The sequence below is a fragment of the Mustelus asterias genome, unplaced genomic scaffold (genome assembly GCF_964213995.1).
Source record: "Mustelus asterias unplaced genomic scaffold, sMusAst1.hap1.1 HAP1_SCAFFOLD_761, whole genome shotgun sequence".
NCBI classification, from domain to species: domain Eukaryota; kingdom Metazoa; phylum Chordata; class Chondrichthyes; order Carcharhiniformes; family Triakidae; genus Mustelus; species Mustelus asterias.
Window position 1 is genome coordinate 114,810 of NW_027590709.1, and position 27,631 is coordinate 142,440.

The window sequence follows — 27,631 nt, forward strand, 5'->3', positions numbered from 1 at the left end:
CCGGTTGAGGCCGTCCTCGTGTGTGCGGAACTTGGCTATCAGTTTCTGCTCAGCAACTCTGCGCTGTCGTGTGTCGCGAAGGCCGCCTTGGAGAACGCTTACCCGAATATCAGAGGCCGAATGCCCGTGACCGCTGAAGTGCTCCCCAGCAGGAAGAGAACAGTCTTGCCTGGTGATTGTCGAGCGGTGTTCATTCATCCGTTGTCGCAGCGTCTGCATAGTTTCCCCAATGTACCATGCCTCGGGACATCCTTTCTTGCAGCGTATCAGGTAGACAACGTTGGCCGAGTTGCAAGAGTATGTACCGTGTACCTGGTGGATGGTGTTCTCACGTGAGATGATGGCATCTGTGTCGATGATCCGGCACGTCTTGCAGAGGTTGCTGTGGCAGGGTTGTGTGGTGTCTTGGTCACTGTTCTCCTGAAGGCTGGGTAGTTTGCTGCGGACAATGGTCTGTTTGAGGTTGTGCGGTTGTTTGGAGGCAAGAAGTGGGGGTGTGGGGATGGCCTTGGCGAGATGTTCATCTTCATCAATGACATGTTGAAGGCTCCGGAGGAGATGCCGTAGCTTCTCCGCTCTGGGGAAGTACTGGACAACGAAGGGTACTCTGTCCACCGTGTCCCGTGTTTGTCTTCTGAGCAGGTTGGTGCGGTTTTTCGCTGTGGCGCGTTGGAACTGTTGATCAATGAGTCGAGCGCCATATCCTGTTCTTATGAGGGCACCTTTCAGCATCTGGAGGTGTCTGTTGCGATCCTCCTCATCCGAGCAGATCCTGTGTATACGGAGGGCTTGTCCGTAGGGGATGGCTTCTTTAACGTGTTTAGGGTGGAAGCTGGAGAAGTGGAGCATCGTGAGGTTATCCGTGGGCTTGCGGTACAGTGAAGTGCTGAGGTGACCGTCCTTAATGGAGATGCGCGTGTCCAAGAATGCAACCGATTCCGGAGAGTAGTCTATGGTGAGTCTGATGGTGGGATGGAACTTGTTGATGTCATCATAGAGTTGTTTCAGTGATTGTTCACCATGAGTCCAAAGGAAGAAAATGTCATCGATGTATCTAGTGTACAGCATCGGTTGAAGGTCCCGTGCGGTGAAGAAGTCTTGTTCGAACCTGTGCATGAAGATGTTGGCATATTGAGGTGCAAATTTGGTCCCCATGGCTGTTCCGTGTGTCTGGATGAAGAACTGGTTGTTGAAGGTGAAGACATTGTGGTCCAGGATGAAGCGGATGAGTTGTAAAATTGCATCTGGAAACTGGCAGTTGTTGGCGCTGAGCACTCATGGTGAACAATCACTGAAACAACTCTATGATGACATCAACAAGTTCCATCCCACCATCAGACTCACCATGGACTACTCTCCGGAATCGGTTGCATTTTTGGACACGCGCATCTCCATTAAGGACAGTCACCTCAGCACTTCACTGTACCGCAAGCTCACGGATAACCTCACGATGCTCCACTTCTCCAGCTTCCACCCTAAACACGTTAAAGAAGCCATCCCCTACGGACAAGCCCTCCGTATACACAGGATCTGCTCGGATGAGGAGGATCGCAACAGACACCTCCAGACGCTGAAAGGTGCCCTCATAAGAACAGGATATGGCGCTAGACTCATTGATCAACAGTTCCAACGCGCCACAGCGAAAAACCGCACCGACCTCCTCAGAAGACAAACACGGGACACAGTGGACAGAGTACCCTTCGTTGTCCAGTACTTCCCCGGAGCGGAGAAGCTACGGCATCTCCTCCGGAGCCTTCAACATGTCATTGATGAAGACGAACATCTCGCCAAGGCCATCCCCACACCCCCACTTCTTGCCTTCAAACAACCGCACAACCTCAAACAGACCATTGTCCGCAGCAAACTACCCAGCCTTCAGAAGAACAGTGACCAAGACACCACACAACCCTGCCACAGCAACCTCTGCAAGACGTGCCGGATCATCGACACAGATGCCATCATCTCATGTGAGAACACCATCCACCAGGTACACGGTACATACTCTTGCAACTCGGCCAACGTTGTCTACCTGATACGCTGCAAGAAAGGATGTCCCGAGGCATGGTACATTGGGGAAACTATGCAGACGCTGCGACAACGGATGAATGAACACCGCTCGACAATCACCAGGCAAGACTGTTCTCTTCCTGTTGGGGAGCACTTCAGCGGTCACGGGCATTCGGCCTTTGATATTCGGGTAAGCGTTCTCCAAGGCGGCCTTCGCGACACACGACAGCGCAGAGTTGCTGAGCAGAAACTGATAGCCAAGTTCCGCACACACGCGGACGGCCTCAACCGGGATATTGGGTTCATGTCACACTATTTGTAACGCCCACAGTTGCGTGGACCTGCAGAGTTTCACTGGCTGTCTTGTCTGGAGACAATACACATCTTTTTAGCCTGTCTTGATGCTCTCTCCACTCCCATTGTTTTGTTTCTTAAAGACTTGATTAGTTGTAAGTATTCGCATTCCAACCATTATTCATGTAAATTGAGTCTGTGTCTTTATAAACTCTGTTTGTGAACAGAATTCCCACTCACCTGAAGAAGGGGCTTAGAGCTTCGAAAGCTTGTGTGGCTTTTGCTACCAAATAAACCTGTTGGACTTTAACCTGGTGTTGTTAAACTTCTTACCGAAAAAGAGATAATCAGCTATGGGTATCTGAGGAAATAAAGGAGGATATCAAATTGAAAGAAAATGCGTACAAAGTGGCAAAGATTAGTAGGAAACTAGAGGATTGGGAAATCCTTAAAGATCAACAGAAAGGCACGAGAAAAGCCATAAAGAAAAGTAAGATGGATTATGAGAGTAAACTAGCTCAGAATATAAAAACAGATAGCAAAAGTTTCTATAAATACATTAAAAATGTGGCTAGGGTAAACATTACTCCTTTAGAGGATGAGAAGGAGGATTTAATAAAGGGAAATGAGGAAATGGCTGAGGCATTGAACAGGTATTTTGTGTCAGTCTTCACAATGGAAGACGTAAATAACATGCCAAAAATTGATGACATGGCAGGTGAGGATCTAGAAACTATTATCATTAAAGAAGCAGTGTTAGGTAAGCTAATGGGGCTAAAGGTAGACAAGTCTCCTGGCCCTGATGGAATGCATCCCAGGGACTAAAAGAGATGGCGGGGAAATAGCAAATGCACTCGTGGTAATTTATGAAAATTCGCTGGACTCTGGGGTGATTCCCGCAGATTGGAAAACAGCAAATGTGACGCCACTGCTTAAAAAAGGAGGTAGACAAAAGGCGGGTAACTATAGGCCGGTTAGCTTAACTTCTGTAATGGGGAAAATACTTGAATCTATCATCAAGGAAGAAATAGCGAGACCTCTGGATATAAATTGTCCCATTGGGAAGACGCAGCATGGGTTCATGAAGGGAAGGTCATGTTTGACTAATTTGGTGGAATTCTTTGAGAACATTACATGTGCAGTGGACAATGGGGAACCTGTGGATGTGGTGTATCTGAATTTCCGGAACGCATTTGACAAAGTGCCGCACCAAAGACTGCTGCATAAGATAAAGGTGCACAGTGTTACGGGTAATGTATTAGCATGGATAGAGGATTGGTTAACTCACAGAAAGCAAAGAGTGGGGATAAATGGGTGTTTTTCTGGTTGACGATCAGTGACTAGTGATGTGCCTCAGGGATCAGTGTTGGGACTCCAATTGTTTACGATTTACGTAGATGATTTGGAGTTGGGGATCAGGTGCAGTGTGTCAAAATTCGCAGATGACACTAAGATGAGTGCCAGAACAAAGTGTGCAGATGATGCTGAAAGTCTGCAAAGGGATATAGATAGTCTAAGTGAGTGGGCGAGGGTCTGGCAGATGGAGTACAATGTTGGTAAATGTGAGGTCATCCATTTTGGTAGGAATAACAGCAAAATGGAATATTATTAATATATTAAAAAATTGCAGCATGCTGCTGTGCAGAGGGACCTGGGTGTCCTTGTGCATGAATCACAAAAAGTTGGTTTGCAGGTGCAGCAGGTAATTAATGGAAAATGGAATTTTGTCCTTCATTGCTAGAGGGATGGAGTTTAAAAATAGTGAGATTATGTTGCAGCTATATAAGGTGCTGGTGAAGCCACACCCCCTGGAGTACTGTGTACAGTTTTGGTCACCTTACTTGAGAAAGGATATACTGGCACTGGAGGGGGTACAGAGGAGATTCACTCGGTTGATTCCAGAGTTGAGAAGATTGGCTTTTGAGAAGAGACTGAGTAGACTGGGGCTATGCTCATTGGAATTCAGAAGAATGAGGGGAGATCTTATAGAAACATATAAGATTATGAAGAAAATAGATAAGATAGAAGCAGGGAGTTGTTTCCACTGGCGGGTGAAACTAGAACTAGGGGGCATGGTCTCAAAATAAGAGGAAGCAGATTTAGGACCGAGTTGAGGAGGAACTTCTTCACCCAAAGGGTTGTTAATCTGTGGAATTCCCTGCCCAGTGAAGCAGTTGAGGTTATCTCTTTTGAATGTTTTTAAGGCAAAGATAGATAGATTTTTGAACAGTAAAGGAATTAAGGGTTATGGTGAGCGGGCGGGTAAGTGGAGCTGAGACCACGAAAAGATCAGCCATGATCTTATTGAATGGCAGAGCAGGCTCAAGGGCCAGATGGCCTACTCCTGCTGCTAGTTCTTATGTTCTTACTCTATTTCCCATGCGAATGACTTGCTGTGCTTCCATGCTAACATTTTGTGTTCCATGTGCGGTTACACCCACGTTTCTCTGAATATCAACATTTACAAGTTTCATGCCCTTAAAAAATGTTCTGCTATTCTCTTCGTACAACCAAAGTGAATAACCTCACTCTTCTTTTTCCACCGTGGGATTAGGTTAGGGTTAACACAGGACCATGAGAAGAGTAGGTCAGTGGGGTGAGTTTGGGATTGCATTAGGAAAGAGCCAGTAGAGATTGAGTGGGCCGAATGAGCTCCATCAGTGCCATAATCCTCTATGGTTCCAGCTGCTGGAATAAACTCTGCTCACGTGCTGTCCTCATGGTGTATGTCACTGCTGTTGGACCACTCGGCTGCTATTACATCCAGTTGCTCCTGACCGCTTTGAACACTCTGCGAGCCAGTCGTCACAAATTCCAGTGCCTAGAGCAGAAAAAAATTAAACTTACACTCGATTTTCACATGTTTTTCCGACTGTAGATAATATTACATGACAGTATTTCAGGATAGGTGCAGCATGAGTTAGCTACAGAGGAAATTTAACTCTACACTGTCCCATCAAACAGGAGACAGGTACAGGAGACCTCACAGGTGTCTTAATTCACACATTGGGCAGAACTTTACTGTCCCGTCCACGACAGGAATTTTCGCGGGCGGCACACGGACCATGCAAAGGTCCGTTGACCTCAGGTGGGATTTTCCAACCTTGAGGTGAGCGTGGCTGGAAAATCCCTCCCATTCTGCTTCCAATTACAACTTGGATAGCCTGTATGGTTTTGTTTCTACCTAACAGATCTCCCCCTCTCTAAGTTTTAAGAAAAAAAGGCCCAGGAGGCAAGAAGACAACAAGCCACAGGATAAGGACAAAGCATCACAGGGAGCAACAAGGGTTAGACATGATCCAAAAGAAAAGTGGCAGAGCACGAGGAAAAGAGGACATGTCCTCCCTCTGTCCGACCCCAAAAATCTCTCTCAGAGAATAAAATATTTTACTGGTATTCCTTCCAGCTCCATTTACCTCGATTGCTTCTGATGAACATTGAAGGAATAATCAAAGAATTCATTATTTAAATCCCACAAAGAGATTCCCCTGTAACCTTTCTAGACATAGAAACAAGAAAAGGCCATTCAGCCCCTTGAGCCTTTCCTGCCATTGAGTCTGATCTTGGCTGATCTGTTTATGAACTCCATTCACCTGTCTTGATACCAAATCCCGCAGTAGATTGAGTGACTCACCGATTGCAGCTTGTGGTGAAGATTATTCACTTCCGGCAGATGCACCTCAGCCAATGGCCCATATCTAGGAGGGAAGGTTTAACAATCAATGTTCTGCCTTTGCATCAGTGACAGTCAGAGCTCAGTGCACTCCATGATCACCTTTGAGTCAGAAGCTCATGGATTCAGCTCAACACCAGAAAGGCTTGAGTTCATAAATTAGGCTAATAGTCACAGTGCAGTGCTGAGGGAGTGCCGCACTGTCAGAGGGTCAGTGCTGAGGGAGTGCCACACTGGATCCAATCCATAATTGCCCCTACTATATATAGTGACTGAGATAGGTGGGTATAAAGAACAGGAGTTCAGGAGCTCTAACTTTGTGGCTAAATTAGAAAAACCAACACTAAAGATTGTGGAATTTAAAGCACAGTTTGCGTCCAGTGTTTAAACATGGATTCCACCATCAATTAGTTTAAATAACGTGGTTTACACTGGAAACCCGCACCACCGACATGGTGGGAGGTGGCTAGATAGGTGGAGAACTGGCTTGGTCACAGAAGACAGAGGGTGGTAGTGGAATGGTCTTTTTCTGGCTGGATGCCTGTGACTAGTGGTGTTCCGCAGGGCTCTGTATTGGGACCTCTGCTGTTTGTGATTTATATAAACGATCTGGAAGAAGGTGTAACTGGGGTGATCAGTAAGTTTGCGGACGACATGAAAATGACTGGACTTGCAGATAGTGAGGAACATTATCAGAGGCTATAGAAGGATATAGATGGGCTGGAAATTTGGGCAAAGAAATGGCAGATGGAGTTCAATCCAGATAAATGCGAAGTGATGCATTTTGGTAGAACTAACGTAGGGGGGAGCTATACGATAAATGGCAGAACCATAAAGGGTGTAGGTACGCAGAGGGACCTGGGTGTGCAAGTCCACAGATCCTTGAAGGTGATGGCACAGGTGGAGAAGGTCGTGAATAAGGCATATGGCATGCTTGCCTTTATAGGACGGGGCATAGAGTATAAAAGTTGGGGCCTGATGTTGCGGTTGTTTAGAACGTTGGTTCGGCCGCATTTGGAATACTGCGCCCAGTTCTGGTCGCCACACTACCGGAAGGACATGGAGGCTTTAGAGAGAGTGCAGAGGAGGTTTACCAGGATGCTGCCTGGTATGGAAGGGCTTAGTTATGAGGAGAGATTGGGTAAACTGGGGTTGTTCTCACTGGAAAGACGGAGGATGAAGGGTGACCTAATAGAGGTGTATAAAATTATGAAAAGCATAGATGGGGTGAACGGTGGGAAGCTTTTTCCCAGGTCGGTGGTGACGTTCACGAGGGGGTCATAGGTTCAAGGTGAGGGGGGGGGGGGGGGGAGGTTTAACACGGATATCAGAAGGACGTATTTTACACAGAGGGTGGTGGGGGCCTGGAATGCGCTGCCGGGCAAGGTGGTGGAGGCGGACACACTGGGAACGTTTAAGACTTATCTAGATAGCCACATGAACGGAGTGGGAATGGAGGGATACAAAAGAATGGTCTAGTTTGGACCAGGGAGCGGCGCGGGCTTGGAGGGCCGAAGGGCCTGTTCCTGTGCTGTATTGTTCTTCTTTGACATCAGCTCGCCACCACGACACCACCCATAGATCAAATTAATCGCCATGGCAAGTCTCCACTAATTGACGGGACTTTACGACCTCGCTCAGACGAGGGTCGTAAAATCCTGCCTGAGACCAAGGGAGAATTCCATTCTGCAAGCGAGGGCGTGCCGGTAACATTCCCGCCATTGTGCGTGTTTGTGGTATATCAAACCGCATCATCAAATTAAGTTTATCGTTTTTTTCAGGTGCAAGGACACTAACCTTTCAAAAGCTGATGAATATAAACTCTTTTTGATTTACTAAGAAATGGAATGCAGTAACTCGGTATGATTCTGGATCATTCAAATCACTTTCAATTATTTAAACCCAGACTGATCACCAAGTGGAAAGTGACGCTGGTTAAAATGCTCATTTTTTGTGATAAACCCATTTTCAATCTGTACTTCTAACATTTATTGCTGGAAAATCACGGAATACTTCTTCAAGCAACATTTTTAAAAGTTCTAAAACACTGTCCGATCTCGTCACCAAAAGAGAAAATGCTGGAAAATCTCAGCGGGTCTGGCAGCATCCGTAAGGAGAGAAAAGAGCTGATGTTCCGAGTCCAGATGGCCCTTTGCTGAGATTTTCCAGCATTTTCTCTTTTGGTTTCAGATTCCAGCATCCGCAGTAATTTGCTTTTATCCAGGTTGGTTCATGGTGGGTTTGCAATCAGAGATATGCAAATAACTTTCGGTGGGAACTCGAGTTTAAAAAAAACACTTGAATTTGTGGCCTAATCACTGATTGTACCCAAAATGAAAAATATCTCCTAAAGATTTGAACCATTGTGTACAAAGATTTGGAGATGTCAGCGTTGGACTGGGGTGGGCACAGTAAGAAGTCTCACAACACCAGGTTAAAGTCCAACAGGTTTATTTGGTAGCACGAGCTTGCCTGGGCTTGCAAAATCTCACTAACTGTCCTGGCTGGAGACAATTCACACCTCTTTAACCTGTGCTTAACCCTCTCTCTACTCACATTGTCTGCACCTGTAAAGACTTGATCACCTGTTAAGACTCGCATTCCAACAATTATTTTGTAAATTGAGATTGTGTCTATATAGAACATAGAACAGAGAAAAGCTACAGCACAAACAGGCCCTTCGGCCCACAAGTTGCGCCGAACATGTCCCTACCTACTAGGCTTACCTATAACCCTCTATCTTACTAACTTCCATGAACTTATCCAAAAGTCTCTTAAAAGACCCTATCGAATCTGACTCCACCATCACTACGGGCAGCCGATTCCACGCACCAACCACCCTCTGAGTGAAAAACTTACCCCTAACATCTCCTCTGTACCTACTCCCCAGCACCCTAAACCTGTGACCTCTTGTGGCAACCATTTCAGCCCTGGGTAAAAGCCTCTGAGAATCCACTCTATCAATACCTCTCAACATCTTATACACCTCTATCAGGTCACCTCTCATCCTTCGCTTCTCCAAGGAGAAAAGACCTAGCTCTCTCAACCTATCCTCATAAGGCATGCCACCTAATCCAGGCAACATCCTTGTAAATCTCCTCTGCACCCTTTCTATGGCTTCCACATCCTTTCTGTAATGAGGCAACTGTGAACCTAACTCCTCACTCACCTGATGAAGGAGCAGCGCTCCGAAAGTTCGTGATACCGAATAACCTGTTGGACTTTAACCTGGAGTTGTGAGATTTCTTATTGTGTACAAAGAGGAACAGAAGACAAGACTAATCTGAGGTCCAGTATGTGACATGACGTGCAGTGAGTGCAATGTGCGTGGGGGGGGGGGCACAGGTGACTTTGGGCCTTTGGTTCCCAAAATCCTCACCCACTGGGGAGGCAGTGGCATTGTCACCAGACTAGTGATCTAGAGATCCAGGGGAATGCTCTGGGGACCCAGGTTCAAATCCCACCAGAGCGGATAATGAAATTTGAATTCAATAAAAATCTGGAATTAAAATCTAATGTTTGTTGTAAAATTCTTTCTTGTAAAGACCCATCGGGTTCACTAATTTCCTTCGGGGAAGGAAATCTCTGCCATCCTTACCTGGTCTGTGACTCCAGAGCCACAGTTCTAGGGCAATTAGGGACCAGCAATAAATGTTGGCCCAGCCACGCCCACATCCCCTGAATTAGTAAAATAAAACCCATAGGGTGAATTCTCCTGTTCTGTCCACCATGGGAATCGTAGCGGGCAAGGGGAGGACCGTGGAAGGGTCCAGAGACTTCAGGCGGGATTTCGGGGAGAGCATAGCTGGAAAATCCCGCTCCGTGTCTGGGTCTGCTGGAGACTTGTAGATAGAAATTGATCACTGGGATTAGTCAATAACTCCATTGTCATTGCATCATGTGACTACCAGGACAGTGGGAGGAGGACTGGATAAATACCAATCTTTATCATCTGCTAATTCCTATATTCTTGCTGGAGATTGGAAATATCATTAATACTCACAGCATTTGGATTTTCATCATGGCGTTCTGACAGAAACTCAGTTTCAGTTTCGAAGTTGTAAGTTGCTGAAGAGTTTTCCTGCAATCTTCCTTCAAAATCACACTGGGGGAAAAAAATAACCATTCATCTGTCAATCAATCAGTCAATTCATCAAGTGATTGCCAGTCTATTACTAAATCTACCAATTTGTCATCACTCTGCAGATCAATAATCTGTCGAGTCACCCCAACCAAGGATTAAAAAGCCAGTTGGTTAGAGTCCGTCAGTGTCTAATTTTTAATTGCACAAGTTTATCATTTTCAAGTAGGCTTTAACAAACAGATGAAAACCCAAATTGCTCAGTTATGAATCACAAGACAGTCAATTGAGGAATATAATTCCGTCCATCTTAATACATCCACTCCGACAGGCCCTGAAAATTCCCCTCATTGTGACATCCAGTTGTCTCGGTCTTGCCCCTGGTATCCAAACGAAGGCATTCATTCCACACATTGTCTGAAGAAGGAATTCCTTTCACCAACTCTAACATTTTACCTTCTAACATTTTGAATCTGTATTCTCTGGTTTGACTCCCACAATTTCATTTAAAGCAATGTTCTGGGTTATCTTATTCCATACTCAGTTCCTCTATGGAATCCCCTCAGAAGCTTCATCTCCAGGCTGAAGACTCCAAATTTATTTCGTTCTTTTTCCTCAGGCCCTGACTCTGGGCTATGTTTTCTTGCTCTGCTCTGTTTTCACTATTTGAATGCCTTTCCTGTTTCTTTGCAACTAAAGCTGCGCCAACTATTCAAGGTACGGTCTAACTAGAGTATGGTAAGCTTGATCCAAACAAGTGTGTACGTACATGATGTTTATCAACTGTCAGCAGGGGTCACAGTCTGAGGATTCAGGGTAGAGCATTTAGGACGGAGATGAGGAGACATTTCTTCACCCAGAGAGTGGTGAGCCTGTGGAATTCATTCCCACAGGAAGTAGTTGATGCCAAAACATTGAATGTATCCAAGAGGCGGCTGGATATAGCACTTGGGGGCGAATGGGATCAAAGGTTATGGGGAGAAAGCAGGATTAGGCTATTGAGTTGGACGATCAGCCATGATCGTAATGAATGGTGGAGCAGGCTCGAAGGGCCGAATGGCCTCCTCCTGCTCCTATCTTCTACGTTTCTATGTTAAACATGGCGGAGTATTACAATCAAATCTAACCTGCTTCTCACAATACCTCCAGAGAATCTTCCTCACAGAGATCACTGCTTCACAATCGAGGGCTTAATGCCCGGCTGATTTTCAACCTCTCTCTACACCCTAGCCGTGACTGTAACACTGCATTCTGCACGCTCTCCTTTCCTTCTCTATGAACAGTATGCTTTGTCTGTATACCGCTCAAGAAACAATACTTTTCACTGTACGCTAATACACGTGACAATAATAAATCAAACCAAGTGTCACCATCCCAGTCACGAGTCTGGGCGAGAGCAGTGAACACAGCGCGGGTTGAATATCAAACTTGGACCCTGTCTGACCTGACTGTTCAGTACAACAGACCAGATAGTGTAGTAGAACCCTGTTGGAGAAGATGTGGATTGTTAAAAGGCACAAAACTAGTTGGAACGAGTTGACTGTTCCAATTCTATCCGGGTTGGCCTCTAATCTTCCACGCTCCATAAGCCTGACACTCTGCTGGGTGTTCCAACACTCTTAAGTCCTGTGCGTCTATCACACCTGTGACCTACGATCGTTACTGGTTAATCAACACCCAAATTTTAAAACTCTCATCCTTGTTCTCCAATCCCTCCATGCCCTCAGCCCCCTCCCTATCTCTGTAACCTCCTCCAACCCTCTGGGAAATCCGGATTCTTCTATTTCAGGCCTCTTGAACATGCCCCAGTTTTAATCACTCCACCACTGCCAGCTGTGCCTTCAGCTGCCTAGACCCTAACCTCTGGAATTTCCATCCTAACCTCTCTCCCTCCTTTACGTTGTCCCTTCAAATCTACTTCCTTGATCAAACTTTTTGTCCTCTGTCCTAATGTTTCCTTAAGCAGCTCGGTGTCAAACTTTGTTTGAAAAAACTTCCTGAGAGCTCCTTAATGTTTCTCATATTAAAGGTGCTACAGAAATGAAAGCTGTTGTTGTACATCCCCTCAGTTGGCATTTAGGTAGCACCTTAAATGTCAGAAACCATTCTGGCACAGAATCAGAAAAAAACACTCCAAATTAGACAGGGTGGGTTCAGAAAGAATGTTCCCAATGGTGGGGGAGTCCAGAACTAGGGGGTCATAGTTTGAGGATAAGGGGTAAACCTTTTAGAACTGATGTGAGGAGAAATTTCTTCACCCAGAGAGTGGTGAATGGATGGAATTCACTCCCACAGAATGTAGTTGAGGCCAAAATGTTGTCTGATTTCAAGAAATTAGATATAGCTCTTGGGGCTAAAGGGATCAAGGGGTATGGGGCGAAGGGGGGATCAGGATATTGAATTGGATGATCAGCCATGATCAAAATGAATGGTGGAGCAGGCTTGAAGAGAAGAACAGTACAGTACAGCACAGGAAACAGGCCCTTCGGCCCTCCAAGCCTGTGCCGCTCCTTGGTCCAACTAGACCAATCGTTTGTATCCCTCCATTCCCAGGCTGCTCATGTGACTATCCAGGTAAGTCTTAAACGATGTCAGCGTGCCTGCCTCCACCACCCTACTTGGCAGCGCACGCCAGGCCCCCACCACCCTCTGTGTAAAAAACATCCCTCTAATATCTGAGTTATACTTCGCCCCTCTCACCTTGAGCCCGTGACCCCTCGTGAACGTCACTTCCATTCTGGGAAAAAGCTTCCCACCGTTCACCCTATCTGTCCCCTTCATAATCTTGTACACCTCTATTAGATCTCCCCTCATGCTCCGTCTTTCCAGCGAGAACAACCCCAGTTTACCCAATCTCTCCTCATAGCTAAGACCCTCCATACCAGGCAACATCCTGGTAAACCTTCTCTGCACTCTCTCTAACGCCTCCACGTCCTTCTGGTAGTGCGGCGACCAGAACTGGACGCAGTATTCCAAATGTGGCCTAACCAGCGTTCTATACAGCTGCATCATCAGACTCCAGCTTTTATACTCTATACCCCGTCCTATAAAGGCAAGCCGAAGGGCCGAATGGCCACCTCCTGCTTCTAGTTTTGATGTTTGTAAATTTGGGCTTGCAGCAGTTTGAGAGTTGGGTGTACCGGGCTGCACACCTCTTGTGAAATCCAATCACGGACTGTGAAATGGAAGAGTTTCTGTCTCAGATGGGTAATGATGTCACAGTACTTTGCAAAAAGATAATTGTGCCCACCAGGGAAACCCTTTCACAGATACTCACAGTATCCAGTACATTCCCCGCAGCATAACGTCCTGATACTTCATCAGAGATTTTGTGATCCTCAACAAGTGGTGAACAGCACTGGTCACTGTCTGAAATCAAAAAAACCCACACACACTCAGCAAGTATAGACTGAGCCAGTCTTCACATTGAGAATACCCTCCATCGTGTTGTGTGGCACTACAACCACACTAAATGGGACTGATTTCAAATACATCTGGCAACTCAAGACTGGGCATCCATGAGGCACTGTGGACCATCAACAGCAGCGGAATTGCACTCCAGCACAATCTGTAACCTCATGGCCCGGCATATCCCCCACTCAACCATTACCATCAAGCCAGGGGATCAACCCTGGCTCAATGGAGAGTGCAGGAGCAGCATGCCAGGAGAACCCCTCTCGCACAAAGCACAGTGAAAATCTAGAACTCTGCCAGGGCTCAGTGCCAGGGATCCGTCAGAGACGCTGTGCAGAAGTCAGCTTCCACTTTCAAACAGAGCAGAGCAGGAGCAATAAGTTCGAGAACAGGGGGAGTTAGTTCTCGGAAGTATTTCAAAGCCCACAGCTTCTTAAATCAAAAACACACTGATGTGAAAGAGAAGCAGCAGCTCTCTGTCTTACCATCATTATGTACTTCCCGCTCTCCAGACCGCCACACTCCCGGTCCCCCCTCCCCCTGCTCTCCTCACTGCCACACTCCCGGTTCCCCCTCCCCCTGCTCTCCTCACTGCCACACTCCCAGACCCCACTGTCTGGGTATTTCTTTCTTGGGCGGTGTGCACGGTTTAAAACCCGCAGTGAGCCGCAGCACACCAGTTGTTTGGAACCAGTGCATTACTTGGCCCCAGTCCCACTCTTCATGATTGCTTTCCCCTCTCTCTCTCTGTGCAAGTGCACCCAATTCCATGTATTATATCAATCATCCATAGGCCAATTCCAACCCAGAGCAGAACATGGGCCATTCTGCAACCTGACTGAGTCAGACAAGGAACCAGTCTAAAAGTATAGACAGACAGCCTGAGTGCAGCGCACTCTGGGGCATCTACCTGGACTGAAATCCAGGTCGCTGTGATGAATTGTCAGTGTCCAAATCAACACTCACCCTACCCCCCTCCCACCAGCTCCTCCCTCCAAACACTCCCCCACCCTCCGGACAAACCCACTCTTACCTTTGCAAGATTTGCATCGTTGATTATATCAAACTTTGGAGGGAACATTGGAATCTCGGCTGTGAACAGAGGCAACAAGAGAAAATAGGTGAAAAACTAAAGAGCGGAACCTCCGATAATTCTTTTGATCACGACAACTCAGTGTGAAATTCCACTGATTTATACACAAGCTGAAGTCTCTCCACGTGATGCATGTTGCTGAACTATGGTAATAAACAGAAAATGTTTCCCCAAACACTATTTTCACAATGGTTTTTTTTCAGTATACAATTAATAAAACTCGGCCATTCGGCCCCTCGAGCCTGCTCTGCCGTTGAAGAGGATGGCTGATCTGTTTGTGTTTCAAGTTCCACTTTCCCATCTAACCCGACAACTTTCGATTCCTTTGCCTAAGAAGCATCTACCTCCGCCTCTGTGACCCCGCCCCCTGCATCTTCTGAGGCAGAGCATTTCCAAAGTGTCGCACAATTCTCTGAAAGAAAACTTTCTCCTCATCTCTGTCCTAAAAAGATGTTGCCTAATTTTAAAACAGTGCCCAGTCTATCCGACCTTTCCTCATAAGACAACCCGCTCATTACAGTTATCAATCGAATCAAGCTCCTCTGAACCGTCTCCAGTGTATTTACAGCCTTCCTTAAATAAGGAGATCAAATCTGCATACAGTATTCAAGATGTGGTCTCACCAATGCCCTGTATAACAAAGAGAAAAGAACAGTACATCACGGGAACAGGCCCCTCGGCCCTCCAAGCCTGCGCCAATCATGATGCCCTAACTAAACTAAAAACCTTCTGTTCTTACTCGATCAATATCCCTCTATTCATGGACCCATTCAGATGCCGCTTAAATGTTGCTAATGTTCCTGCTTCCACCACCTGCTCTGGCAGCGCGTTCCAGGCACCCACCACTCTCTGTGTGAAAAACTTCCCCCACACATCTCCCTTAAACATTCCCCCTCTCACCTTGAACCTGTGCCCCCTTGTAATTGACACTTTCAACCTGGGAAAAAGCCTGACTTTCAACCCTGTCTGTGCCTCTCATAATTCTGTAGACCTCTATCAGGTCTCCCCTCAGCCTCCGTCTTTCCAGTGAAAACAATCCTAGTTTATTCAACCTCTCCTCATAGCCAACACCCTCGAGACCAGGCAACATCCTGGTGAACCTTCTTTGCACCCTCTCCAAAGCTTCCACATCCTTCTGGTAATGTGGTGATCAGAACTGCACGCAATACTCCAAATGCGGCCCAACCTAGGTTTTATATAGCTGCAACATGATTTCCCATCTAGGGACTTGAGAATTTCCCACTGTAGAGACTTGAGCCCATAACCTAGGCTGACAGTGCAGTACTGAGGGAGTGCCACACTGTCAGAGGTTCAGCATTGAGGGAATGCTACACTGTCAGAGGGTCAGCACTGAGGGAGTGCCGTACTGCCAGAGGGTCAGTGCTGAGGGAGTGCTGCACTGTCAGAGGGTCAGTGCTGAGGGAGCGCCACACTGTCAGACGGTCAGTACTGAGGGAGTGCTGCACTATCGGAGGGTCAGTACTGAGGGAGTGCCGCACTGTGGAAGTTGCTGACTCTTGGATGAGATAGTAAAGCAAAGCCTTATCTGCCCCCTCGGGCACAGCAGGGCAGTTCACCCAGTGTCCTAGCCAATATTCATCCTAAAGCATTTCCTCATTAGGTTCAATAGGAAGCCAGGTATTGAACAGCTGATGAGTCTTTGAGTTAACAGTCCGGAGGCAGTGTTTCAACAAAAGAAATGAGTAACAAAGAATAAATCACAGATTCCCTACAGTGCAGAAGCAGGCCATTTGGCCCATCAAGTCTGTACTGACAGGGCTCTATCCCTGTAACCCCACTAATCACCGTGCCACCGCCCCTTCATCACCAGCTCAGTGTAAAATGGAGCTCTGTTTACCCACACCATTCTGAACATAGCAACAAGAGCCAATTAGATCCTCGAGCTTGTCCCACCAATCAGAGAGAGGCTGATCTACCCAACCCCACACAACCTCTTAGCCTCATTTCTCTTAATACCTCTGGTTAACAAGCCTTTATTAATCTCAGCTTTAACATTGCCATTCTGCATAAAGAAGTTTTCCTGATTTCACTCCGTAAAGATCTGGCTGCCATTTTCAATTATGTCCCTTCGTTCCAAACTCCCCAGCAAGGGAACAGTTTCTCCCGATCTACCCGATCTATTTCCACAAGGTTTTGAAAATTTTGATCAAATTGAACTGCTTTCTGCAAAGGTTTCTGAAGTTTACACTGAATCCAGATCAATGCTGAACATTCTAATGGAACCATAACTTGAGTTTTGTAATCATTGCTGCAATGGTAACCTGAACTGAAACAAGAGCTCTATCCACCTCACTCAAACTAGGAACCTGGGCTAAACCTCAAACCAGTCACCCAGTTACTTACGCCCTTTGTAAATGACTCCAATTGACACCGTGGGCTCTGTGCTCACCAGCACGATAGGCCTGTCCTCGGTTGTTTTCGGAAGGCACTGTACCTCCTGAGTCAGCTCCAGTTCCAAGCGATGCCCCTCATAAATGAACTCTTGATTCTGAGGGGAGATCTTTGTCTGTTTGAAGATGGCGCCCAACAATATGCTGATTCTGTGAAAAACAAAGGAAGGATCTTGATGCCAAAATGATGAGCTGGCTGACACGAACCTCCCCATTTCTGTCTCAATGCTTCTCATCTCCAAACATTTTAAATCAATGCTTTTATGATTATTGCAGCCACTTTCTAACAAGTACAGTCTCTCTCTGTGTCCTTGCTGTATTAAACTGAAGAATCATTGTAACACTTCAACTTTAACTCACCCTTCAGCATGGACCAGTTGGGCTGAAGGGCCTGTTTCCATGCTTTGTATCTCTATGACTTTCCCAGACATGTGGCATTTCTCACTTCCCTTCTATAATCTACGGACCTTGAAAATGGAAATTTGGGATCTCCTCATCAATATTTCATCAATTACCTCACCTCTCCTACTCTTCCCAATCCGTATCTCAGTCTTGACTCCATCAAGCAGTAATTACCTTTCAAAGTTACTTCATTGTCTGTGAAACCTCTTTGGACTTCCTTAAGGTTCTGTGAAATGCAACCGCTTTCTTTCTTTCTGGATTTAGTATCTCAGAACTCTGAGTAATTCGAGAGGCTGGGACATGCTAAAAGTTGACGGTGTGAGGAGGAACCAAGATGGTTGGTGAAGCTGAAACCAAGATGTGGAGCTTTTCTTTATTGAGAGTGTCTATTCAGATGTTCAGACTTGCAGCCCACCTCCCACACAGCCCAGTGTCCCAGCTATCCCCTACTTACATCTGCCCAAAGACAACAAATACCCATCTTTAACTTTAACAATTGAAATATGAACAAACCTGAACAATGTAATTGACAAGACATTAATGGGTGGAGGAGGTTAAGGGGAGGTGTGATTAAGGGACCTTCCCAACATCCTGACAATGATGTAATAGAACTTCTGGTAAATGCTTACGTGCAGGTTAGGTGTATGACCTTCTGACTGACAGGAAGCTTATGGTTTCTGATCACAGATAATCAAAGCTACTGCAACAAAGTACCTTTAATGCAGTAAAGACAACAGATGACTTTAGTAGCTGCACTGCACAATATATAGAGAACAAAGTTACCCAATTATGGAGAACAAGGAAGTGACAGCAGAGGGAAGTCATGTATTAATGAGGAGTGAAGTCTGTGATGGGACCAAAGCTACAGTAACAACACCAGGAGCAAGTTCTCCATCAAAAGACAAAAAGCAAGCGACCTCCCAGCAGAGGGGAAACCATCAGAATGAGAGTATGAACGAGGAGAGAACTCCAGAACCTGGTCCCAGCTTTACTCAGGGCTCTGAACACACTACACACTGCTCATTCCTCCGTCCTTGTGTGCTCTGGTTAATAGAATCCCGACAATGCAGAAGGAGGCCATTCGGCCCATCGAACCTGCACCAACAACAATCCCAGCCAGACCCTATCCTCGTAATCCTAATCCTGCTAACACTATAGCACAACCAATCATCCTAACCTGCACACCTTTGGACTATGGGAGGAAACTGGAGCACCCGGAATAAATTCGCGCAGGCACAGGGAGAAGGTGCAAACTCCGCACAGACAGTGACCCAAAGCCGGAATTGAACGTGGGGTCCCTGGCGCTGTGAGGCAGCAGTGCTAACCACTGTGCCACCATGCCACCCTCGGTGAGCTAACGATCACCTTATCTCATTGTCTGCTGATGCTTCATGCTGAGCTGGGCCATTTGTGTCAGAGGTGGGTTGCCATTGCCTTCCACTCTCAGGGGCAAGGTTAGGGGGCAGGCCCCGAGCCTAGCTCAGCTGGAACCGAACCCATGCCACACGCAGGCCATCGATTCAGCTAACCAGACCCCCAACATCTAACACAGACTTCTGAAATACTGTGAAGACAGGCACTGTTAGACTATCTAATCTAAAGGAATTGTGAGCAGAGGGGTACAGCCATTTGCAAGTTGCGGGTCAGTGGGATTGTTGTGTGATGTGCTCGGGTTAATGCTGTGTTCATTGGCACCCGCACAACCTGTTGAACTGTGATCACTTTTGGAGTAACAGCAGGGCTGAGGGTGACAGGGTCAGTGGTGAATGATACTGCGTGGATTGAGTTGGATGAAAGGCAGAGTCACTGAGGATTTTGTACTGTTGGGCAAGGTGAGGTATTCTGGAGTTTAGCTAGGATTTCTGTTTAATAGCAGGAATAAGCTTTCACTGGGGATTCAAAATGCATCAGGCGAAGAAAGTAACACCAGCAATAACAGTCAGTGAGGAAGGGTGGGGGTGAGTGAGTGACAGTAACAATAGGTGGAAGTTATAATGAACTGTTATTAAACACTGATTCCACCAGAGTCATCGTGTTCCACTTCTGGACAGCACACTTTAGGAAGGATGTGAGGATGCATAAATATTTTCCAAAAGTGGTTCCAGGGATGAGAGACTTCTGATACGAGGATTGGGAAGAGAAGCTGGGGCTGTTCGCCTTCAAGAAAAGAAGATTAAGAGCAGATTCGATAAGGGGTGTTCAATTCTAAAAGGGTCTGGACAGAGTAGACAATGACAAACTGTTCCTATTGGTGAAAGAGAACTGAGGCTACTAATTTAATGTGATTAGCAAAAGAACCAGAAATGATATGAGGAAAATCTATTTTACACAGTGAATGGCTAAGATCTGGAATGCTCTGTCTGAGAGTGGTGAAGGCAAATTAAATCATGGCTTCCAAAATGGAATTGGATAAACAACTGAAGGGAAAAAATGTGAAAGGCTTTGGGAAAATGGTGGAATCTGAATTGACCCAGTGAGAGTCAGCACCTTCAGGAACTGTATCCCAGTGAGAGTCAGCACCTTCAGGAACTGTATCCCAGTGAGAGTCAGCACCTTCAGGAACTGTCCCCCAGTGAGAGTCAGCACCTTCAGGAACTGTATCCCAGTGAGAGTCAGCACCTTCAGGAACTGTATCCCAGTGAGAGTCAGCACCTTCAGGAATTGTATCCCAGTGAGAGTCAGCTCCTTCAGGAACTGTATCCCAGTGAGAGTCAGCACCTTCAGGAACCGTATCCCAGTGAGAGTCAGCACCTTCAGGAATTGTATCCCAGTGAGAGTCAGCACCTTCAGGAACTGTATCCCAGTGAGAGTCAGCACCTTCAGGAACTGTATCCCAGTGAGAGTCAGCACCTTCAGGAACTGTATCCCAGTGAGAGTCAGCACCTTCAGGAACTGTATCCCAGTGAGAGTCAGCACCTTCAGGAACTGTATCCCAATGAGAGTCAGCACCTTCAGGAACTGTATCCCAATGAGAGTCAGCACCTTCAGGAATTGTATCCCAATGAGAGTCAGCACCTTCAGGAACTGTATCCCAATGAGAGTCAGCACCTTCAGGAACTGTAGCCCAGTGAGAGTCAACACCTTCAGGAACTGTAGCCCAGTGAAAGTCAGCACCTTCAGGAACTCTATCCCAGTGAGAGTCAGCACCTTCAGGAACTGTATCTCAGTGAGAGTCAGCACCTTCAGGAACTGTTTCCCAGTGAGAGTCAGCACCTTCAGGAACTGTATCCCAGTGAGAGTCAGCACCTTCAGGAACTGTATCCCAGTGAGAGTCAGCACCTTCAGGAATTGTATCCCACTGAGAGTCAGCACCTTCAGGAACTGTATCCCAGTGAGAGTCAGCACCTTCAGGAATTGTATCCCACTGAGAGTCAGCACCTTCAGGAACTGTATCCCAGTGAGAGTCAGCACCTTCAGGAACTGTCCCCAAGTGAGAGTCAGCACCGTCAGGAACTGTATCCCAGTGAGAGTCAGCACCTTCAGGAACTGTATCCCAGTGAGAGTCAGCACCTTCAGGAACTGTATCCCAGTGAGAGTCAGTACCTTCAGGAACTGTAGCCCAGTGCGAGTCAGCACCTTCAGGAACTGTATCCCAATGAGAGTCAGCACCTTCAGGAACTGTAGCCCAGTGAAAGTCAGCACCTTCAGGAACTGTATCTCAGTGAGAGTCAGCACCTTCAGGAACTGTATCCCAGTGAGAGTCAGCACCTTCAGGAACTGTATCCCAGTGAGAGTCAGCACCTTCAGGAACTGTATCCCAGTGAGAGTCAGCACCTTCAGGAACTGTATCCCAGTGAGAGTCAGCACCTTCAGGAACTGTATCCCAGTGAGAGTCAGCACCTTCAGGAACTGTATCCCAGTGAGAGTCAGCACCTTCAGGAACTGTATCCCAGTGAGAGTCAGCACCTTCAGGAATTGTATCCCACTGAGAGTCAGCACCTTCAGGAACTGTATCCCAGTGAGAGTCAGCACCTTCAGGAATTGTATCCCACTGAGAGTCAGCACCTTCAGGAACTGTATCCCAGTGAGAGTCAGCACCGTCAGGAACTGTATCCCAGTGAGAGTCAGCACCTTCAGGAACTGTATCCCAGTGAGAGTCAGCACCTTCAGGAATTGTATCCCACTGAGAGTCAGCACCTTCAGGAACTGTATCCCACTGAGAGTCAGCACCTTCAGGAACTGTATCCCAGTGAGAGTCAGCACCTTCATGAACTGTCCCCAAGTGACAGCTAGTATGAATATGACAGGCCAAATTACCTCCTTCAGTTCTGTAATAATTCCATGATTCAATGAGAGAAAATAAAGGTATGAGAATATCTTTCTTCCTCAGACTATTCCAACAGCGAACAGCCCGATAGCTTCTACATATAACTAGCCTCTTTAGAAACCCTTTCTTCCTTGCCTTTATTTTTGAATCCAGCTTCGAGATGCTTGCGGCAATTCCATTCCAGCTCTGTGTTAATTTCAGCAGTTAATTACACTCTTTTCCAAACTTGCTTCCCAGTGTAGAATTTAAATATTTGTTGATCTTCCATCATTACATTCTCATTCAGGGCAAATCCTCCAATCTCCTTTTTATAAGTTGATAGACAGCCCAAGCTTATAAATAAGAGTTCCACTTTGCAATGTGATGGTAACACATCCTGGTGACTCCATGGCAAATTGAAAAACTGAATTCCGTAAACTTGATTGTCTGTGCACTGGAACCAGATCGAAAAATCGGGAAAACTGACAGACGGGTCATTGGAAATACCAATCGGATTACTAATATTGGTCAGAGAAGGGAATGTATCAAACGTCTACCCAATCAGGCTCTGCGTATGATTCCAATCCTACACTGCATGGTTTAAGCTGACGACAACAGATTTTTCTGTTTACCTTATCTAAAACTGTCATGATTTTGTACACCTTAATCAGATCTCCTCTCAATCTCATTTTCTCTCAGGAGATCAACCACAACTTTTCCAAGCTAACCTTTTAGCAAAAACCTCTCATCCCTAGCAGCATTCTGGTAAATCTCCTCTATACCCTCTCAAGGACCCTCACATGCACCCGGAAGTGTGACCTAGGCACTATAGTTTTGACCTAACCAGATCTTTAGAAAGGTTCAGCATAACCTCCCTGCTTCTGTGTCACTCACTCCAATAAATTAAGTTGAAGATCCCAAATGCTTTGCTAACCACTCTCTCAATAGCACTCTGCTTCTAGAAGGTACCATCATCTTCTCAAAGGCCTTTATGAGGGGCAACAGTGCTGGACTTGCCAGCAACGGACACATCCCATTCCTATAGAGACCAATAGATTGATAGATATTGAAGATATCAAAGAATACAGGGACAGGGGAAGAAAATGGGGTTGAGATCGTAGATCAGCCATGATTATATTGAATGGCAGAGGAGCTCGAGGGGCTGAATGGCCTACTCTTGCTCCTATCATAGAGTCATAGAGGTTTACAGCATGGAAACAGGCCCTTCGGCCCAACTTGTCCATGCCGCCCTTTTTTCTTAAACCCCTAAGCTAATCCCAATTGCCTGCATCTGGCCCATATCCCTCTATACCCATCGTACCCATGTAACTATCTAAATGCTTTTTAAAGGACAAAATTGTACCGGCCTCGACTACTACCTCTGGCAGCTTGTTCCAGTCACTCACCATCTTTTACAGATGCACTATAGAAAGCATTCTTTCTGGTTGTATCACAGCTTGGTATGGCTCCTGCTCTGCCCAAGACCGCCAGGAACTACAAAATGTCGTGAATGTAGCCCAATCCATCACGCAAACCAGCCTCCCATCCATTGACTCTGTCTATACTTCCTGCTGCCTTGGCAAAGCAGCCAACATAATTAAGGACCCCACGCACCCTGGACATTCTCTCTTCCACCTTATTCCTCTGGGAAAAAGATACAAAGTCTGAGGTCACGTACCAACCGACTCAACAACAGCTTCTTCCCTGCTGCTGTCAGACTTTTGAATGGACCTACCTTGCATTAAGTTGATCTTTCTCTACACCCTAGCTATGACTGTAACACTACATTCTGCACTCTCACGTTTCCCTCTCTACAAATGGTATGCTTTGTCTGTATAGCGCGCAAGAAACAACACTTTTCACTGTATGTTAATACATGTGACAATAATAAATCAAATCAAATCAAATCAAATGACCATCAAGTCTAAGAAGCTCCAGGTAAACAAGGTGGCTTACGTGTTGTAGGAGTGAATGTAAACTTTAAGCATGGTAGCTTGCTGCAAGGAAAAGATATGGATCACAGTTCTGTGGAGGATGTCATTGGCTTCCGCAAAGAACTGGTCAAATCCCCAGCATTTGGCCTGATTCGCCTCCAGGATGTTGGTGAGGATGGGAGTTAACAGATCCTTCACACCCCTGGAGGAAAACAGCAGAGGAAAAATACATCAGTTACACCGGCCATTGTAGGTACAGAGTTTATTAACCAAACAGAAGCCCTCATTGCCAACTGAGCCTTGCCAACACATCAGATCAGACTCTTTGGTCACATCTATCACTGGAGTTCAAAGAATGAGAGGCGGCCTTATTGAGACATATCGGATTCTCAGGGGGATCGACAGGGTCGATGCCCAAAGGTTCTTTTCCCCCGTGGGAGAGTCAAGGGCCAAAGGGCAGAATCTCAGAGTAAGGGGGTCACCCTTTAGACAGAGATGAGGGGGAATTTCTTCTCTCAGAGGGTAGTGAATCTGTAGCATTCTTTACCGCAGAGGTCTGTAGAGACTGGATGTCCAAGACTGAGATAGAGAGATTTTTAATCAGTACGGGAATCGAGGATTTTGGGGATAAGGCGGGAAAGTGGAGTTGAGGATTATATCAGATCAGCCATGATCTCACTGAATGGGAGAGCAGATTCAATGGGCCAAATGGCCTACTTTACTCCTGAGTCTTATGTCCATGATCCAATCAACAAGTGAATCAGATTCAAGGGGCTGAATGGTCTCCTCCTTCTCCCACTGGGACAGTGCATCTTGTGGGTTGTTTGCAAGATTACATCTTGCCTTTTTTTCTCATTACGATCAACTTCAGACAATCTAACCACATAACTACCAAAATCCAGCCAGCAGTAAGTCAGGGACTTACTGCTCCCATTATGGCTCATCTTTGGAGGACTTACTGAGAGAGCCTGCAACTGGCCGGGAATTCATAACTCCACTCCACTGGGCCACAGTCTTTCCACTGCACTCCCGCTATCGCTCCCTCTGGTTTCTCAGTCGTGATCTTAAACCTGGAATTAAAGCATTTAGCGATGATAAAAACCTGGCCATTTTCCGAGATAGATGGATGGGATAGTTAGGAGAGAGAGAGGAGATGAGGAGGGGAGATGAAGAGGATAGAAGGATGATTAAGGAGTTTAGTGAGATAGAGATAATGAGATTGGATAAAAGAATAGGGTGAGACAGAAGATGTAAGAAATGGAACGGGGAGAGAAGACAGATGGAAGAACCAGAGGGCACAACCTCAGGGCTAAAGGGATGATCCTTTAAAACAGAGATGAGGAGGAATTTCTTTAGCCAGAGAGTGGTGAATCTGTGGAACTCTTTGCCACAGAAGGCTGTGGAGGCCAGGTCACTGAGTGTCTTTAAGACAGAGATAGATAGGTTCTTGATTAATAAGGGGATCAGGGGTTATGGGGATAAGGCAGGAGAAAGGGGATGAGAAAAATATCAGCCATGATTGAATGGCGGAGCAGACTCGATGGGCCGAGTGGCCTAATTCTTGCTCCTATGTCTTATGATCTTATGGAAGAGATGGAGTGGGCGGAGTGAAATGATGTGGGATGGGATTTATAAATGGATGGTTATGAAGTGGAATAGGGGAGAGAGCTAAACATGGACAGACAGATGGTAGATTAGTAGTTAGAAAAGTGCATGAATTAATATGAAGGTGAGATTCAAAAGTCTTGCTGAGAGTGACATGCATCATCTCCTTGTTCTTGCGGGGTCCTCCGTATGGAATGAAGGGAAGGCTGCCTGTCGCTGCCTGGTAGAATGTCACACCGATACTCCACAGATCCACCGTCACACCATACGCCTTTTTCTGAGGCTTCCGAAGTACAGCGCGTTCATATATATCCGGGTGCTGGCGAGGGGACAAGACAAACCAGTTAACATTGGAGATTGTAAAATTCATTTCAATGCTTCCCTGCCTTCCCCCCCACCCCTCAACCCCGACCTCTCCCCCCTCACCCCACCCCCGCCCCACCAGATTCCCACCAATCCTGTGTTCCTTAAGGCACTGACTGACTGTCACTGGAATTTTATTCAATACGTTTTCCAGTGGCATTCTGGTCAGCAGGCTCTCCGACATCGGAAAATCGTAGCCAAGACTGCCCCAGCATTTAATCCCACCTTGCCTCTAGCCTTTTCCTCCAGAGGCTGTCAGTTGACATTAGGTAAGTCAGCAAAGACAATGGGTGGAATCTAGAATCTTCCTGACCTGTATAACTCCTTAACTCTCCCAGAGATACATGTAATCCTGTTCTTTCTCAATACTATCCTGCCTTATCTCCTGTTGGATCTCCAGCAACACCATGTCCAATGATGAGTGTCACTGTCTTACAGTCATGTTCAATTAATTTTGGAAGGGTACTAACCAAATATTCCTCAGTCCCATACAACGACAGAAACTTTTCATCATCCTCTAGTTCCCGCGCTGCTCCAAAATCTGTCAGTTTGTAGACTGACTGACCATCATCCCCAACCACTCGCATGATATTCCCAGGCTTAATATCGCGATGGACAACTCCATTCTCTCTCAACTGGTTCATGCCACCAACTGGTAATAGAAGAATAAGCAAATAACGATGGGGGAGGAAAAAGAATTTCTGTGTCAGCCTTTTGTTTGTGGGCCTGAACCGCAATCCAGCCCTGTCTGATGAAGTGACATCTCCACAATCTTCATCCCACAATCAACAGCACTAAAAATGAATCAGATATTCTGGTCATTATCACATTGCTGTTTGTGGGAGCTTGCTGTGCACAAATTGGCTGCCGTATTTCCTACTCTCTTCCCAAAGGTTGTAAGGCTGGGGGAGTCAATAGAAAGTGTGAAAACTGAGAATGATGGATTTTTGTTGGGCAAAGGTGATGAGGGGTTACGGAACTAAGGCAGGTAAATGGATTAAGATGTAAATCAGTCCTGATCTCAGTGAATGACAGAACAGGTTTGGTGGGCTAAATGACCTCCTCCTGTTCTTGTGATTTAGCCAATTCATTTAAGGGGACAAAATCCAATTGGTATAAAGGAACACAGTGCAATTGCTCCGAGATTTTCCAATTGCTTGGCTTAGTGGCAGAACACACACCTACATTCTCAGTTTGCCTGTTCTAGGTGGAGGAACAGCTAACAAGTTGCTGTTAGGTCAAAGCATAGACCCGTCCCAGTGATCATTTATCCTTCAATCAACACCACCTACGGTGTAGTCACAGTTCAAATGTACGTCATTGGCTGTAAAGTACTTTCAACCCGGAGAATGTGAAAAGTGCTATACAAATGCAAGTTCTTTCTTTGCCAGGTACTTACGAATGGCAGCTCCAGAACCAAATTCAAACCTCCCTCAGCCAATGATCTGTGAGTGACTCTGGCCTGAAATGGTTGTTCTTGAAAGCCAAAGGGTTTCTGGCTTTTGCCTGGTGGTTGGGTTTGGGACATAGTTGCCAAATTCCCTCCTGGAGCACAGATCCATGAAATGCCTCCTTAAGTGTAATCCGGTGAATGTACAGATAGCGTGAAACTCACCAACACTTCCCAGCACAATCAGGAACTCCACTTCCGACAATCCAAATGCATTTTCCGATTCTTCCAGGACACTGAGCAGGCTGCCGCCAGCGCAGTACTCCATCACCAGCACTTTCTGTTTGGTGGCTCCCTAGAGGACAGGCACACGGAGAAACATCAAAACCCTACAATACATAGAACGAGAGAGCAGCGCACAAGACAGCAGGGAGCGGTGCATGTACCACATCCGGTGATTGTACACAGATACCAAGGACTCCGAGCATCAGCAGCACAGAGGCCTACGCCCTGGGAATTCACAGAATTAAACTCTTTTATGATGTTTCATGGTTCTCAGTGTCTATTGGCGATTGTGAGAATAAGAAGAGGGCATTCAGCCTCTCAAGTCTATTCCATCATTCAGTTAAGTCATAGCCGATCTGAAGCTTAACTCCATCCAGCCAAGTGGAGTCTCTTCTGTAAGGTGATTCTTGGGATATATCTGGTGTTGCTCCAG

At 46.3% G+C, this 27,631-nt stretch overlaps 1 protein-coding gene across 1 annotated transcript in view; it reads right to left on the reverse strand.

Annotated features, from left to right (window-relative positions):
* LOC144487382 (serine/threonine-protein kinase TBK1-like) overlaps positions 1-27,631 on the reverse strand; it is a 55,157-nt gene that overhangs the window by 14,811 nt on the left and 12,715 nt on the right. The window contains exons 4-14 of the mRNA XM_078205470.1: positions 27,139-27,268; positions 25,994-26,175; positions 25,319-25,479; positions 24,515-24,625; positions 23,578-23,757; positions 16,927-17,123; positions 14,503-14,561; positions 13,333-13,424; positions 9,978-10,079; positions 5,936-5,999; positions 5,010-5,122 (exon numbers count right to left, since the gene is read on the reverse strand). Of these exons, the coding sequence (XP_078061596.1) occupies positions 5,010-5,122; positions 5,936-5,999; positions 9,978-10,079; positions 13,333-13,424; positions 14,503-14,561; positions 16,927-17,123; positions 23,578-23,757; positions 24,515-24,625; positions 25,319-25,479; positions 25,994-26,175; positions 27,139-27,268 (1,391 nt within the window). The remainder of the gene's footprint in view (positions 1-5,009; positions 5,123-5,935; positions 6,000-9,977; positions 10,080-13,332; positions 13,425-14,502; positions 14,562-16,926; positions 17,124-23,577; positions 23,758-24,514; positions 24,626-25,318; positions 25,480-25,993; positions 26,176-27,138; positions 27,269-27,631) is intronic.